The sequence below is a fragment of the Oncorhynchus keta genome, chromosome 31, assembly GCF_023373465.1.
Source record: "Oncorhynchus keta strain PuntledgeMale-10-30-2019 chromosome 31, Oket_V2, whole genome shotgun sequence".
Lineage (NCBI taxonomy): Eukaryota > Metazoa > Chordata > Actinopteri > Salmoniformes > Salmonidae > Oncorhynchus > Oncorhynchus keta.
The window spans coordinates 26,568,436-26,580,474 of NC_068451.1; the positions used below are offsets into that span (position 1 = coordinate 26,568,436).

The 12,039-nt window shown below is 44.0% G+C and overlaps 1 protein-coding gene across 1 annotated transcript in view; it reads left to right on the forward strand.

The window, feature by feature from the left end:
- The first annotated feature begins 375 nt into the window (after positions 1 to 375).
- The window catches only part of LOC118364629 (C-Jun-amino-terminal kinase-interacting protein 4-like), a 29,709-nt gene continuing 18,045 nt past the window's right edge, over positions 376 to 12,039 (forward strand). The window contains exons 1-16 of the mRNA XM_035746335.2: positions 376 to 562; positions 1,578 to 1,956; positions 2,114 to 2,308; positions 2,494 to 2,614; positions 6,396 to 6,466; positions 6,642 to 6,709; positions 6,869 to 6,938; positions 7,032 to 7,207; positions 7,472 to 7,716; positions 8,064 to 8,121; positions 8,341 to 8,493; positions 8,610 to 8,649; positions 8,767 to 8,894; positions 9,003 to 9,056; positions 9,319 to 9,453; positions 9,860 to 9,995. Coding sequence (XP_035602228.2) covers positions 1,768 to 1,956; positions 2,114 to 2,308; positions 2,494 to 2,614; positions 6,396 to 6,466; positions 6,642 to 6,709; positions 6,869 to 6,938; positions 7,032 to 7,207; positions 7,472 to 7,716; positions 8,064 to 8,121; positions 8,341 to 8,493; positions 8,610 to 8,649; positions 8,767 to 8,894; positions 9,003 to 9,056; positions 9,319 to 9,453; positions 9,860 to 9,995 — 1,839 coding nt within the window. The 5' untranslated portion in view covers positions 376 to 562; positions 1,578 to 1,767. The remainder of the gene's footprint in view (positions 563 to 1,577; positions 1,957 to 2,113; positions 2,309 to 2,493; positions 2,615 to 6,395; positions 6,467 to 6,641; positions 6,710 to 6,868; positions 6,939 to 7,031; positions 7,208 to 7,471; positions 7,717 to 8,063; positions 8,122 to 8,340; positions 8,494 to 8,609; positions 8,650 to 8,766; positions 8,895 to 9,002; positions 9,057 to 9,318; positions 9,454 to 9,859; positions 9,996 to 12,039) is intronic.

The following is a 12,039-nucleotide window of genomic DNA, read 5'->3' on the forward strand; positions in this document are numbered from 1 at the left end:
TTACGGTAGTAACTCATGTTATGTAGAAAGGAAACTTTCAGCGCAGACAGCAGGATTTTCTGTAAAAACACAACCTGATCTGGTTAATCTACAGTAGCCCATGGCATGACTGCTGTATATGAAATTGGATACCTGGCCACGTCTTTGCAAACATCTGCTGGTTTTCTGCAGTGTTCAGTTGTTCACACATACTGTACTTGATTAAAGGGTGAAAGGTCATATGTGAAAAATTCAGACAGGTATTAGAGAAGGTCACCTGACAATCCTTCAACGTTCTCCTCGTCACGTGTCATTGTTCAAATTATAAACTTTTTTTTCCCTCTCTTGAGAACAAGACCAGCCCATGTCCCGCCTCTTGTACGCGACTGTTGAACACTGCAGACAGTCTTATCACTCTGATAGGCCAGAACAGGAATTCGATCAAATGAGTCGCAATTAAACTACACCCCTTTCTTTAAACTCGTTTTTAGGAGTAATTAATATGTTCTCCAACGTGAACTACTCGAATATGACCTGTTTCAACAAATGATATACAAGTTTTGGGAACTAAAGAGACTCAAAGGTGAGTTAACATATACAAAGACAGAGTGAACGTTTTGGCGCAGTTCCCCCGAACTACAGTAGACTGAACAGTTGGCCAAATGAAATGAAAGTGATCTCGTAAGATCTATAAATGATCATATTATTGTACTTCAGACCGGGTAGATCGAGTTGGTGTTTATTGCTTAGGCTGCATCGTCGATTATTCTTTGCACGTCCGTGTGTTGCTGTCATTCAATATCTCGTGTGTGTGTGTGTACTTTTGTAGTACATACCGTACCCAGCAACAAAAACTACCAATTCAGCAACAGGTGGTAAGTGTTTGTACAGTCTGAATCGTTTTGGAGGACAGATTGCATAATAATCTGACAGTTCCTTTAGAATAACAACACAACAATAACAAGAAAGAAACCCCATCAATGATCTACATATCCAGGGACAAGGCTTGCCAGACATTGGTCTAGGTTACTTGGGATCCACTGCCTGTAGTTGTGAGGCATAGACCAGGGTAGTGGGTACTGTCATGTGTTTTCATCCCCAGTTAGGAGCCTGGTGGTGGCAGGAGGAGGGATCTGTGAGGAGGACCGGTGTGCCTGCTAGGGCAAGTCAGGGTGGGAAACACCCTAAGTCGCTGTGTGTGAATTAAAAGGAGTATGCTTACTAACCGTGCATGGGGTCATTTTGCTTAGTAATACTAATGTTAAGTCATTCTGATTCCGCATACTGCCAAGTCACTTGTATAACGGCACAACCTGTTATTGGAGAGAGCAACAGACATGTAGAAGTGGACAAGACTCATAGTGTGAATAAAGTAACTAACTCGATACACACTGTATCACTTCTATGTCTAGAGTTCACATTCTGTCCCTCACAGTGAGTGAGACACAGGAAACTAAGAGAAAGGGAAACAGATGATGGTGGTTTGATTGTTGTAAAGGGGTTTTTACTTTGAAAAATATTCATGTAGTATGTACCTGCAAGCCTATATTTCCACTGACATTGTATAAATGATTATGTACTTTTTCTCTCTCTTTCAGAATGGGCACAAACCCCCCCTCCCCCCAGACATCAGCTTCAACTAGAGCAGAGGCAGAGGCATTAAGAAGAATAGGGGGGTCATTTACTGTCGAAATGGAGGAAGGGCTGTGTACAGTAGAGAGATGGATGAAATGAGAGTAGACATGAGTGTGAGAGGTCTAGATAAACTAGTTGGGTAGGTATTTATATATGAGGAAGAAGTGTATTGACAGACACACAGTTCATATACTCATATCAGCTGAGATCCATTCACTTATAGACAGAGAGAGACAGAGCAGGATGGAGTGTGGAGAGAGTATCGTGTGTGGGTCTGGGGAGCTGGATCTGGACCCTGACATTGTGAGTGAAGAGGCCGGGAAACTGTACTCAGAACTACAGGTAAACACACATCACATCCACCACTCAACTGCTTTCTGTCCTATCGCCCCTTTCCTGCTTCTCTTTCTCCTAGCTGGCTTTTCATTCCTCTGTCTCTTTTCCATCACCACCCACACTCATCTGATGCTACCCCCCCATCCCTCTTTCCCTGCTACAGACAGTGATAGAGACCCATGGCGTAGGGGTTGTGGAGTCCCTGGTGCCCATCCTAGTATGGGTCCTGGAGGGTCTGGCCAGCTGCAGAGCCCAGCTCAGAGAGAGGGAGGAGGAGGCCGAGAGAGAGAAAGGAGAGAGAGATGAGCTGTTGGAGAGATACCAGAGTGAGAAACTACAGAGGAGAGAGAGCCAGGAGGTGAGAGGGGATGGAAGTGTTTTTAAATAAAAACAATTATTAAAAAAAATGCTAATGTTATATGGAGTCAGGGTTTTGTGTCAATTCATTTTCAACTCAGTAATTTCAGGATGTTGATTAAAATGCATAAATAAAACGTTTCATTGAGTTTCATTCATTTTGACACGTTTGTTTTTTGCCTTTAGCGGTATCTGGAGTTGGATGACCAGATTGAGCAGGAGCGGAGGACGATGAGGGGAAGAGAGAAGGAGAGAGAGAGGAGGGAAAAAGAACTGGAGAAAAAGGCCAGAGAGCAGGCTGACCAATGTGAGTGTCTGACTGGGTCACCTCTTACTGGAAGAATACTTTTCCTTTAACTAGTTGGACACAAAGGATTTACTTCAGACGCCTGACAAGGCCCTCCTCCCCGTCATTCGCTTGATAAAGAGATGGAGATATCGGGGACGTAGGTCTGGGTGTCTTGTAAGGATCCGACTGCGAGTGGGTAATCTGTCCTTACCATCGGTCCTGTTAGCCAACGTACAATCATTTGATAATAAAATAGACAAACTATGGGCATGTATATCCTACCGACGGGACATTAAAAACTGTAATACCTTATGTTTCACCATGTCACAACGACATGATTAACATACAGCTGGTGGGTTTTACACTTTTTCGGCAGGATAGAACAGCTGCCTCTGGTAAGACAAGGGGTGACGGTCTGTGTATATTTGTAAACAACAGCTGGTGCATGAATCTAAGGAAGTCTTGAGGTTTTGCTCACCTGAGGTAGAGTATAGTTTATCTATATTCTTCATAGCTGTCTATTTACCACCACAAACCGATGCTGGCACAAGGACCGCACTCAATGAGCTGTGTACGGCCATAAGCAAACGGGAAAATGCTTAGCCAGAGGTGGCGCTCCTAGTGGCCGGGGACTTTAATGCAGGGAAAATCTAACCCATTTAACCTCATTTCTACCAGCATGTTAAATGTGCAACCATAGGGGAAAAAACAAGTCCACACACAGAGCCACATACAAGGCTCTCCCTTGCCCTCCATTTGGCATATCTGATCATAATTCTATCCTCCTGATTCCTGCTTACAAGCAAAAACTAAAGCAGGAAGCACCCGTGACTCGGTCAATAAAAACATGGTCAGATGAAGCAGATGCTAAGCTACAGGACTGTTTTGCTAGCACAGACTGGAATATGTTCTGGAATTCCTCCGAATGCATTGAGTACACCACATCAGTCACTAGCTTCATCAATAAGTACATCGATGCCATCGTCCCCACAGTGACTGTACGTACATACCCCAACCAGAAGCCATGGATTATAGACAACAGCCGTCCTGAGCTAATGGGTAGAGCTCCCGCTTTCAAGGAGCAGGACTTTAACCTGGAAGCTTATAAGAAATCCTGCTATGCTCTCCGACGAACCATCAAACAGGTAAAGCGTCAATACAGGACTAAGATTGAATCGTACTACACCGGCTCCGATGCTCGTCGGATGTGGCAGTGCTTGCAAACTATTACAGACTACAAAGGGAAGCACAGCCGCGAGCTTCCCAAGTGACACAAGCCTACCAGACGAGCTAAATTACTTCTATGCTTGCTTCGAGGCAAGTAACACTAAAACATGCATGAGAGCATCAGCTGTTCCAGGCGACTGTGTGATCACGCTCTCCGTAGCTGATGTGAGTAAGACCTTTAAACAAGTCAACATTCAGACGGATTACCAGGATGTGTACTCCGAGCATCCGCTGACCAACTGGCAAGTGTCTTCACTGACATTTTCAACCTGTCTGAGTCTGTAATACCAACATGTTTCAATCAGACCACCATAGTCCCTGTGCCCAAGAACACTAAGGTAACCAAACACACCAAGACAGAGGTGAAGAGGGCACGACAAAGTCTATTTCCCCCCAAAGGAGACTGAAAAGATTTGACATGGATCCTCAGATCCTCAAAAAGTTCTACAGCTGCACCATCGAGAGCATCAAGACTGGTTGCATCACTGCCTGGTATGGCTACTGCTCGGCCTCCGACAGCAAGGCACTACAGAGGGTAATGCGTACGGCCCAGTACATCATTGCGGCCAAGGAACCTGCCATCCAGGACCTCTACCAGGCGGTGTCAAAGGAAGGCCCTAAAAGTTGTCAAAGACTCCAACCACTCTAGTCAAACTGTTCTCTCTGCTACTGCACGGCAAGCAGTACCAGAGCGCCAAGTCTAGGTCCAAAAGGCTTCTTAACAGCGTCTACCCCTAAGCCATAAGATTTCTGAACAGCTAATCAAATGGCTACCCAGACTATTTTCATTGCCCCCTCCCCTGTACGCTGTTGCTACTCTCTGTTAATTGTCTATGTATAGTCACTTTAACTCTACCAACATGTACATATTACCTCAATTACCTCGACTAACCTGTGCCCCCGCACATTGACTCTGTAAGGGCTTGTAAGTAAGCATTTTCCTGTAAGGTCTACTACGCCTGTTGTATTTGGTGCATGTGACATAAATTTGACTTGGATTAAAAAAAGTGAGGTAAACAATCAGAAATGAACAGTAAACATAACACTCACAAAAGAATAAAGATATTTCAAATGTTCTGTAATGACGATGTACAGTCATGGCCAAAAGTTTTGAGAATGACACAAATATTAATTTTCACAAAGTCTGCTGCCTCAGTTTGTATGATAGCAATTTGCATATACTTCAGAATGTTATGAAGAGTGATCAGATGAATTGCAATTAATAGCAAAGTCCCTCTTTGCCATGCAAATGAACTGAATCCCCCAAAAAACATTTCCACTGCATTTCTGCAGACGGCTTCAGGGTGCCCAAGAAAGTCCAGCAAGCGCCAGGACCGTCTCCTAAAGTTGATTCAGCTGCGGGATCGGGGCACCACCAGTACAGAGCTTGCTCAGGAATGGCAGCAGGCATGTGTGAGTGCATCTGCACGCACAGTGAGGCAAAGACTTTTGAAGGATGGCCTGGTGTCAAGAAGGGCAGCAAAGAAGCCACTTCTCTCCAGGAAAAACATCAGGGACAGACTGATATTCTGCAAAAGGTACAGGGATTGGACTGCTGAGGACTGGGGTAAAGTCATTTTCTCTGATGAACCCCCTTTCTGATTGTTTGGGGCATCCGAAAAAAAGCTTGTCCGGAGAAGACAAGGTGAGCGCTACCATCAGTCCTGTGTCATGCCAACAGTAAAGCATCCTGAGACCATTCATGTGTGGGGTTGCTTCTCAGCCAAGGGAGTGGGCTCACTCACAATTTTGCCTAAGAACACAGCCATGAATAAAGAATGGTACCAACACATCCTCCGAGAGCAACTTCTCCCAACCATCCAGGAACAGTTTGGTGACGAACAATGCCTTTTCCAGCATGATGGAGCACCTTGCCATTATGAAAAAGTGATAACTAAGTGGCTCGGGGAACAAAACATTGATATTTTGTGTCCATGGCCAGGAAACTCCCCAGACCTTAATCCCATTGAGAACTTGTGGTCAATCCTCAAGAGGTGGGTGGACAAACAAAAACCCACAAATTCTGACAAACTCCAAGCATTGATTAATGCAAGAATGGGCTGCCATCAGTCAGGATGTGGCCCAGAAGTTAATTGACAGCATGCCAGGGCGGATTGCAGAGGTCTTGAAAAAGAAGGGTCAACACTGCAAATATTGACTCTTTGCATCAACTTCATGTAATTGTCAATAAAAGCCTTTGACACTTATGAAATGCTTGTAATTATACTTCAATATTCCATAGTAACATCTGACAAAAATATCTAAAGACACTGAAGCAGCAAACTTTGTGGAAATTAATATTTGTATCTTTCTCAAAACCTTTGGCCACGACTGCACAGTGTTGTAACAATCTCTATTTCTCTCTATTTTGATGCTTTACCCTCTTCATGTCCGTGTAGATTATTTTATATTATTTGATTCACTTCCTTCATTCACATCCTTTTTGTTCCAAACTGAGGATGTTTGGTAAGACCATGGCAAGTAGGCTACGGCAGAATCTGACTGGCACCCTCTGTCATTGAGACGTACTGTATGTGATGCTAATTGCTACTGTGTGTTGTTTCTGTGACAGTGGTGGCCTTGGAGGAGCAGAGGGCTGGACTGGGCAGAGAGTTGAACACACTGAAGCACACTCACAACAAGGTCAGACGACAGCATGTTTAGACTGATGAGGCTGTTTGGGACTCAACCTCTGTGTACTCTTCTATCAGCTTCTGTCCGTCATTGGAAATGCATTTTATTATTCCCCTGTCCCTCCTGTTGTCCTTCTTTTTCTCTCTCCATCTTCACATTTTCTCTCTCTCTCGCTGTCTCTCAGTTGGTGCTCAGTTATAAGGATCTGCTGGAAAGGAAAAGGGATCTAGAGAGAGAGGGATCTCCACTAAGGTTAGCCACCACTCAATTCAGTTAATGACCACAACTACATGGAACGGTTTCAGTCTTTCCATTCTAAAGAGATAGAAATCTCTCACTGTGGTTGATTCATTTCATGGTTTCTGATTTTTACTGCATTATGATGTCACAATGAGCCCTGTCTGTCTTTAGTAACCATGTGCGCCCCAAGAATTCACAATCTTCCCAGGGCCAGTCAGAATCCTGTGTTAGCAGGCAGGAGGTACGTTCTCTAGATTTGATAACCTCTGTACTGTCTTGTAGCAGAATTATTTTTCTACAGAAGTTGTCCTTACTGACTCCTCCCCTTTTCAAGCTAACTGATCGAAGGCCAGAAACACCTCCTGATTCTGTCCTGTTGGAAGAACCGGTAACCAAGGACGATAGGGTGATTGACATTGTCGTAAAGCCAGACATAGATGCGTCCTTCATCAATGACATCATAAGCTCCACCCCTGAGCTGGTGAAGTTTCATGGCCTTATGAATACCAGGTATGTCCTGTATGTGTGCACTTACAGTGCAATATGAACTGGACTGACTTTATTGCATTACCATGAAAGCTTTTCTTTTACACATTCATAACAATAAACCAACTCAGCCACAACTAGTTAACTGTAAATCAGACTACTTCCCTTCACAGGTCTGTCATGGTTCAGAAAGAATCTTGATGGGACATCTCCCCAACACACACTTTACTGTTGGACAAACTGACACCTACTGCCCCCAACCTTTTCTCCGTTACCCATGTTCCCTAGCACCCCGGTCCGAGCAGATGTCAAAGAGCCAATCAGAGACGAGACCAAGACCAGCATGGAGGAAGAAATGAAGGAGGTGGAGGAGAAAGAGGAAGGAGGAGCAAAGCAGGAGAAGGAAGGAGAGGTGGAGGAAGATATGGATAGTCTGGAATGGGAGCTGAGGAACACGGAGTCTGTGTTCTCAGAGCTGTCAGAGCTGAGTCGGGAATACGTAGAGAGTGTGGACCAGGGGGCCAGTGTCAGAGGTACGGCCATTAGGCAAGGGCACACCTACGCCCCCTGTTTGCAGTGAAACACTGCACTGGTTGTGCACATAAGATTAAACGTATGCCCTTTGTTCTCTTAACACATACAACCTTTATTTTACAGCCAGAGGAAGGCTAGGGGGAAAGAGCTGAGGCCGATGGAGGGGGTATCTTAGGCAGTGCTGGGCAGTAGGCATTAGTTAGACTGGCCTAACTGAAGTGTCAATGTCATGAGAACTGGCATGGGCAATTAAAAGCTAGTTGTTCTGAAAAGGGTTGACTTAGGCTTACGGTATGGGTTAATGCTATTTGTGGTGAGAACTGTTTGTTTTTTCTTGTCTGTGCAGGCAGCACCGACCAGTTTGAGGAGATTCTTTCTCAGTATGAGGAACTGAAACACACCCAGTAAGTCCCCGCGTTTATCCCACCGTTATTATTACCCTACTATGACTAGTCCTGTGTGACTAACTCTGTGTGTAGGGGGCTTACCATTCACTATGCCTCTGTTTCATTTAGATATGTTGACAGAGTGCACATTGGGCCTGAAGTAAAACTTGGCACAATGGGTCCTTTGTTTACGGTATTTTCTCTCACTCTTACATTGTCTCCCTCTACCTCTCCCAGTGAGTTAGTGAATGCGGCCCGGAAAGCACTGATCTCTCGTGTGGAGGAGCTGACCAATGAGAGGTCAGCTCTTAAAGTGGAGGTGACTTCCTGCCAGGAGACTGTCACCCGATTGGCGGGAAGAATGAAGGAGATGGAGGAGGAAACTAAGAGGTACACAACTCTAGTGTCAGGTCGTTAATGGTTGGCAGAATGAGACGAAGGTATACAAACAATATTTGTTAATGTGGTGTGATTCATTGATTGCGTGTGTTTCTGCTTTTATGTAGACTTCGGAAAGAACTGGAAGCAAATCAATCAGATGATGATGTAAGAGGGCTTTCTTTGTGTTGTCTCTTTATATTCTGCTAATAGATTTGTTGTAACCTTTTTCTGTTTCTCTAATGGACTTGTACTCTAACTAGAATGTTAATCTGTTACCCATAGTCCTCTCTGCCCATATCGCTGCGTCGGTTCTCTCGTTCGGAGATGTCCCGTGTTGTCATGGAGAAGAACCAGTATAAGGAGCGTTTGTTTGAGCTGCAGGAGGCTGTGAGACGCAGTCAGACCATTCGGTAACCACACCTGCCTGTATCCCCCATAGAAATAGACTGACAGAAGGCTTCATAGTCCTGTGGAGAAGGGAATAACTAATTTTTCTCCATCTCACCCCTTCTTTTCAGGGTCACCCAAGAAGAGAGGATCACAGAGAGAGAGAGGACTAGTGTATGGAGAAGGTGAGAGCGAGGGAGTGAAGAATCAGGAAGGAATTGTTTTTAATTTGGCAATTATTGCAGTGACCACAGAGGTTGTTTAAACCTTGAGCTGCTAACAGGCACACAACAACACATATTTACCTTTGGCTACACAGTCTCTAGCCCAAGCACATGACCAGAGTGCCTATGGGAAAGTAATACTTATTGTATTCCTGTGAGGTCGGCAGGGTTTCTGGTCCATTGCGGTCAAATTAACCATTAACTCTGTCTCTGTCCATTCAAGATTCAACCGTTTGTTTGGCCTGAACAAGAACCCCTTGGTTCCGTCCGCTGCTCTAGCACTGGCCCTGCCGACGTCCCTCACTCACTCACCAATGGGGTCTCCACGGAAACTGGCTGTCAGTACAACTCAGACAGAGTACGTTGACTTTATTTTATTTAACCTTACTTTCTTTAACTAGGCAAGTCAGTTAAGAACACATTTGTATTTACAATGACGGCCTAGTGGGTTAGCTGCCTTGTTCAAGGGCAGAACGACATCTTCTTACCTTGTCAGCTCGGGGATTTGATCCACCAACCTTTCGGTTACTGGCCCTAGGCTCTAACCACTAGGCTACCTGCTGCCCCATGATAATGGGATTACATGTCTATGGCACTCTTTCCAACTGCTCAAAGTGCTTTACATTGTAAGGTTTGAATTGAACTCACCTCTACTACCATAGGCTACATTAGTAACTATCATAAAGCAGTACATATTTTTAAACCACTCTCTCACCCACTGCCCCCTCTTCCCCTCTGTTCTTCCTCTTCCCGCTTCCTCCCAGTGGTGCCTCCCCTGCTGCAGCCCTGTCTCCGCGGGTCAGGAGGAGGGAGCTGTACAGAGACATCCGCTCCCATGTCTGGGGAACCCTGGGAAAACGCCAGGTTCATGGCTGGAGCATGCCGCGGTCACACACACAGGTAAACACGCATACATACAGTTGAAGTCGGAAGTTTAAAAACACTTAGGTTGGAGTCATTAAAACTTGTTTCTCAACCACTCCACACATTTCTTGTTAACAAACTATAGTTTTGGCAAGATGGTTAGGACATCTACTTTGTGCATGACACAAGTAATTATTCCAACAATTGTTTACAGACAGATTATTTCACTTATAATTCACTGCATCACAATTCCAGTGGGTCAGAAGTTTACATACACTAAGTTGACTGTGCCTTTAAACAGCTTGTAAAATTCCAGAAAATGATGTCATGGCTTTAGAAGCTTCTGATAGGCTAATTGACAACATTTGAGTCAAATGGAGGTGTACCTGCGGATGTATTTCAAGGACTACCTTCAAACTCAGTGCCTCTTTGCTTGACATCATGGGAAAATCAAAAGAAATCAGCCAAGACCAACAATTGTAGACCTCCACAAGTCTGGTTCATCCTTGGGAGCAATTTCCAAACGCCTGAAGGTACCACGTTCATCTGTACAAACAATAGTACGCAAGTATAAACACCATGGGACCATGAAGCCGTCATCATGATCAGGAAGGAGATGCGTTCTGTCTCCTAGAGATTAACGTACTTTGGTGCGAAAAGTGCAAATCAATCCCAGAACAACCGCAAAGGACTGTGTGAAGATGCTGGAGGAAACGGGTACAAAAGTATCTATATCCACAGTAAAAACGAGTCCTATATCGACAACCTGAAAGGTCGCTCAGCAAGGAAGAAACCACTGCTCCAAAACCGCCATAAAAAAGCCAGACTACGGTTTGCAACTGCACATGAGGACAACGATTGTACTTGTTGGAGAAATTTCCTCTGGTCTGATGAAACAAAAACAGAACTGTTTGGCCATAATGACCACCGTTATGTTTGGAGGAAAAAGGGGGAGGATTGCAAGCCGAAAAATACCATCCCAACCGTGAAGCACGGGGGTGGCAGCATCATGTTGTGGGGGTGCTTTGCTAAAAGAGGGAATGGTGCCCTTCACAAAATAGATGGCATCATGAGGTAGGAAAATTATGTGGATATATTGAAGCAACTTCTCAAGACATCAGTCAGGAAGTTCAAGCTTGGTCGCAAATGGGTCTTCCAAATGGACAATGTCCCCAAGCATACTTCCAAAGTTGTGGCAAGATGGAGGACAACAAAGTCAAGGTATTGGAGTAGCCATGACAAAGCCCTGACCTCACTCCCATGGAAAATTTGTGGGCAGAACTGAAAAAGCGTGTGCGAGCAAGGAGGCCTACAAACCTGACTCGGTTACACCAGCTTTGTCAGGAGTAATGGGCCAAAATCCACCCAATTTATTTGGGGAAGCTTGTGGAAGGCAACCTGAAACGCTTGACCCAAGTTAAACAATTGAAAGGCAATGCTTCCAAATACTAATTGAGTGTATGTGAACTTCTGACCCACTGGGAATGTGATGAAAGAAATAAAAGCTGAAATAAACAATTCTCTATACTATTATTCTGACATTTCACATTCTTAAAACAAAGTGATCCTAACTGACCTAAAACAGGGAATTTTGACTAGGATTAAATGTCAGGAATTTTGAAAAATTGAGTTTAAATGTATTTGGTTAAGGTGTATGTAAACTTCCGATTTCAACTGTACAGTGCCTTCAGAAATTATTCACACCCCTTGACTTTAACACGTTTTGTTGATTTACAAAGTGGGGTTAAATAGATTTAACACTCATTTTTTGACAATCTACAAACAATAACCTGTAATGTCAAAGTGGGAGAAAAATTATAATATTTGTAAAACATTTATGGAATATAAAACACTAATCACTAATCTATCTTGTTTATGTAAGTATTCAACCCCTGAGTCAATACATGTTAGAATCACTTTGGGCAGCGATTTATAGCGAGATTATAAATAGTATTTTTGGCTAAATCTCTAAGAAGCGTTTTACACCTGGATTGTACACTGTTTGCCCATTTTATTATTATTTAAAAATTATTCAAGCTCTGTCATGTTGGTTGTTGGTCATTGCTAGACAGACATTTTA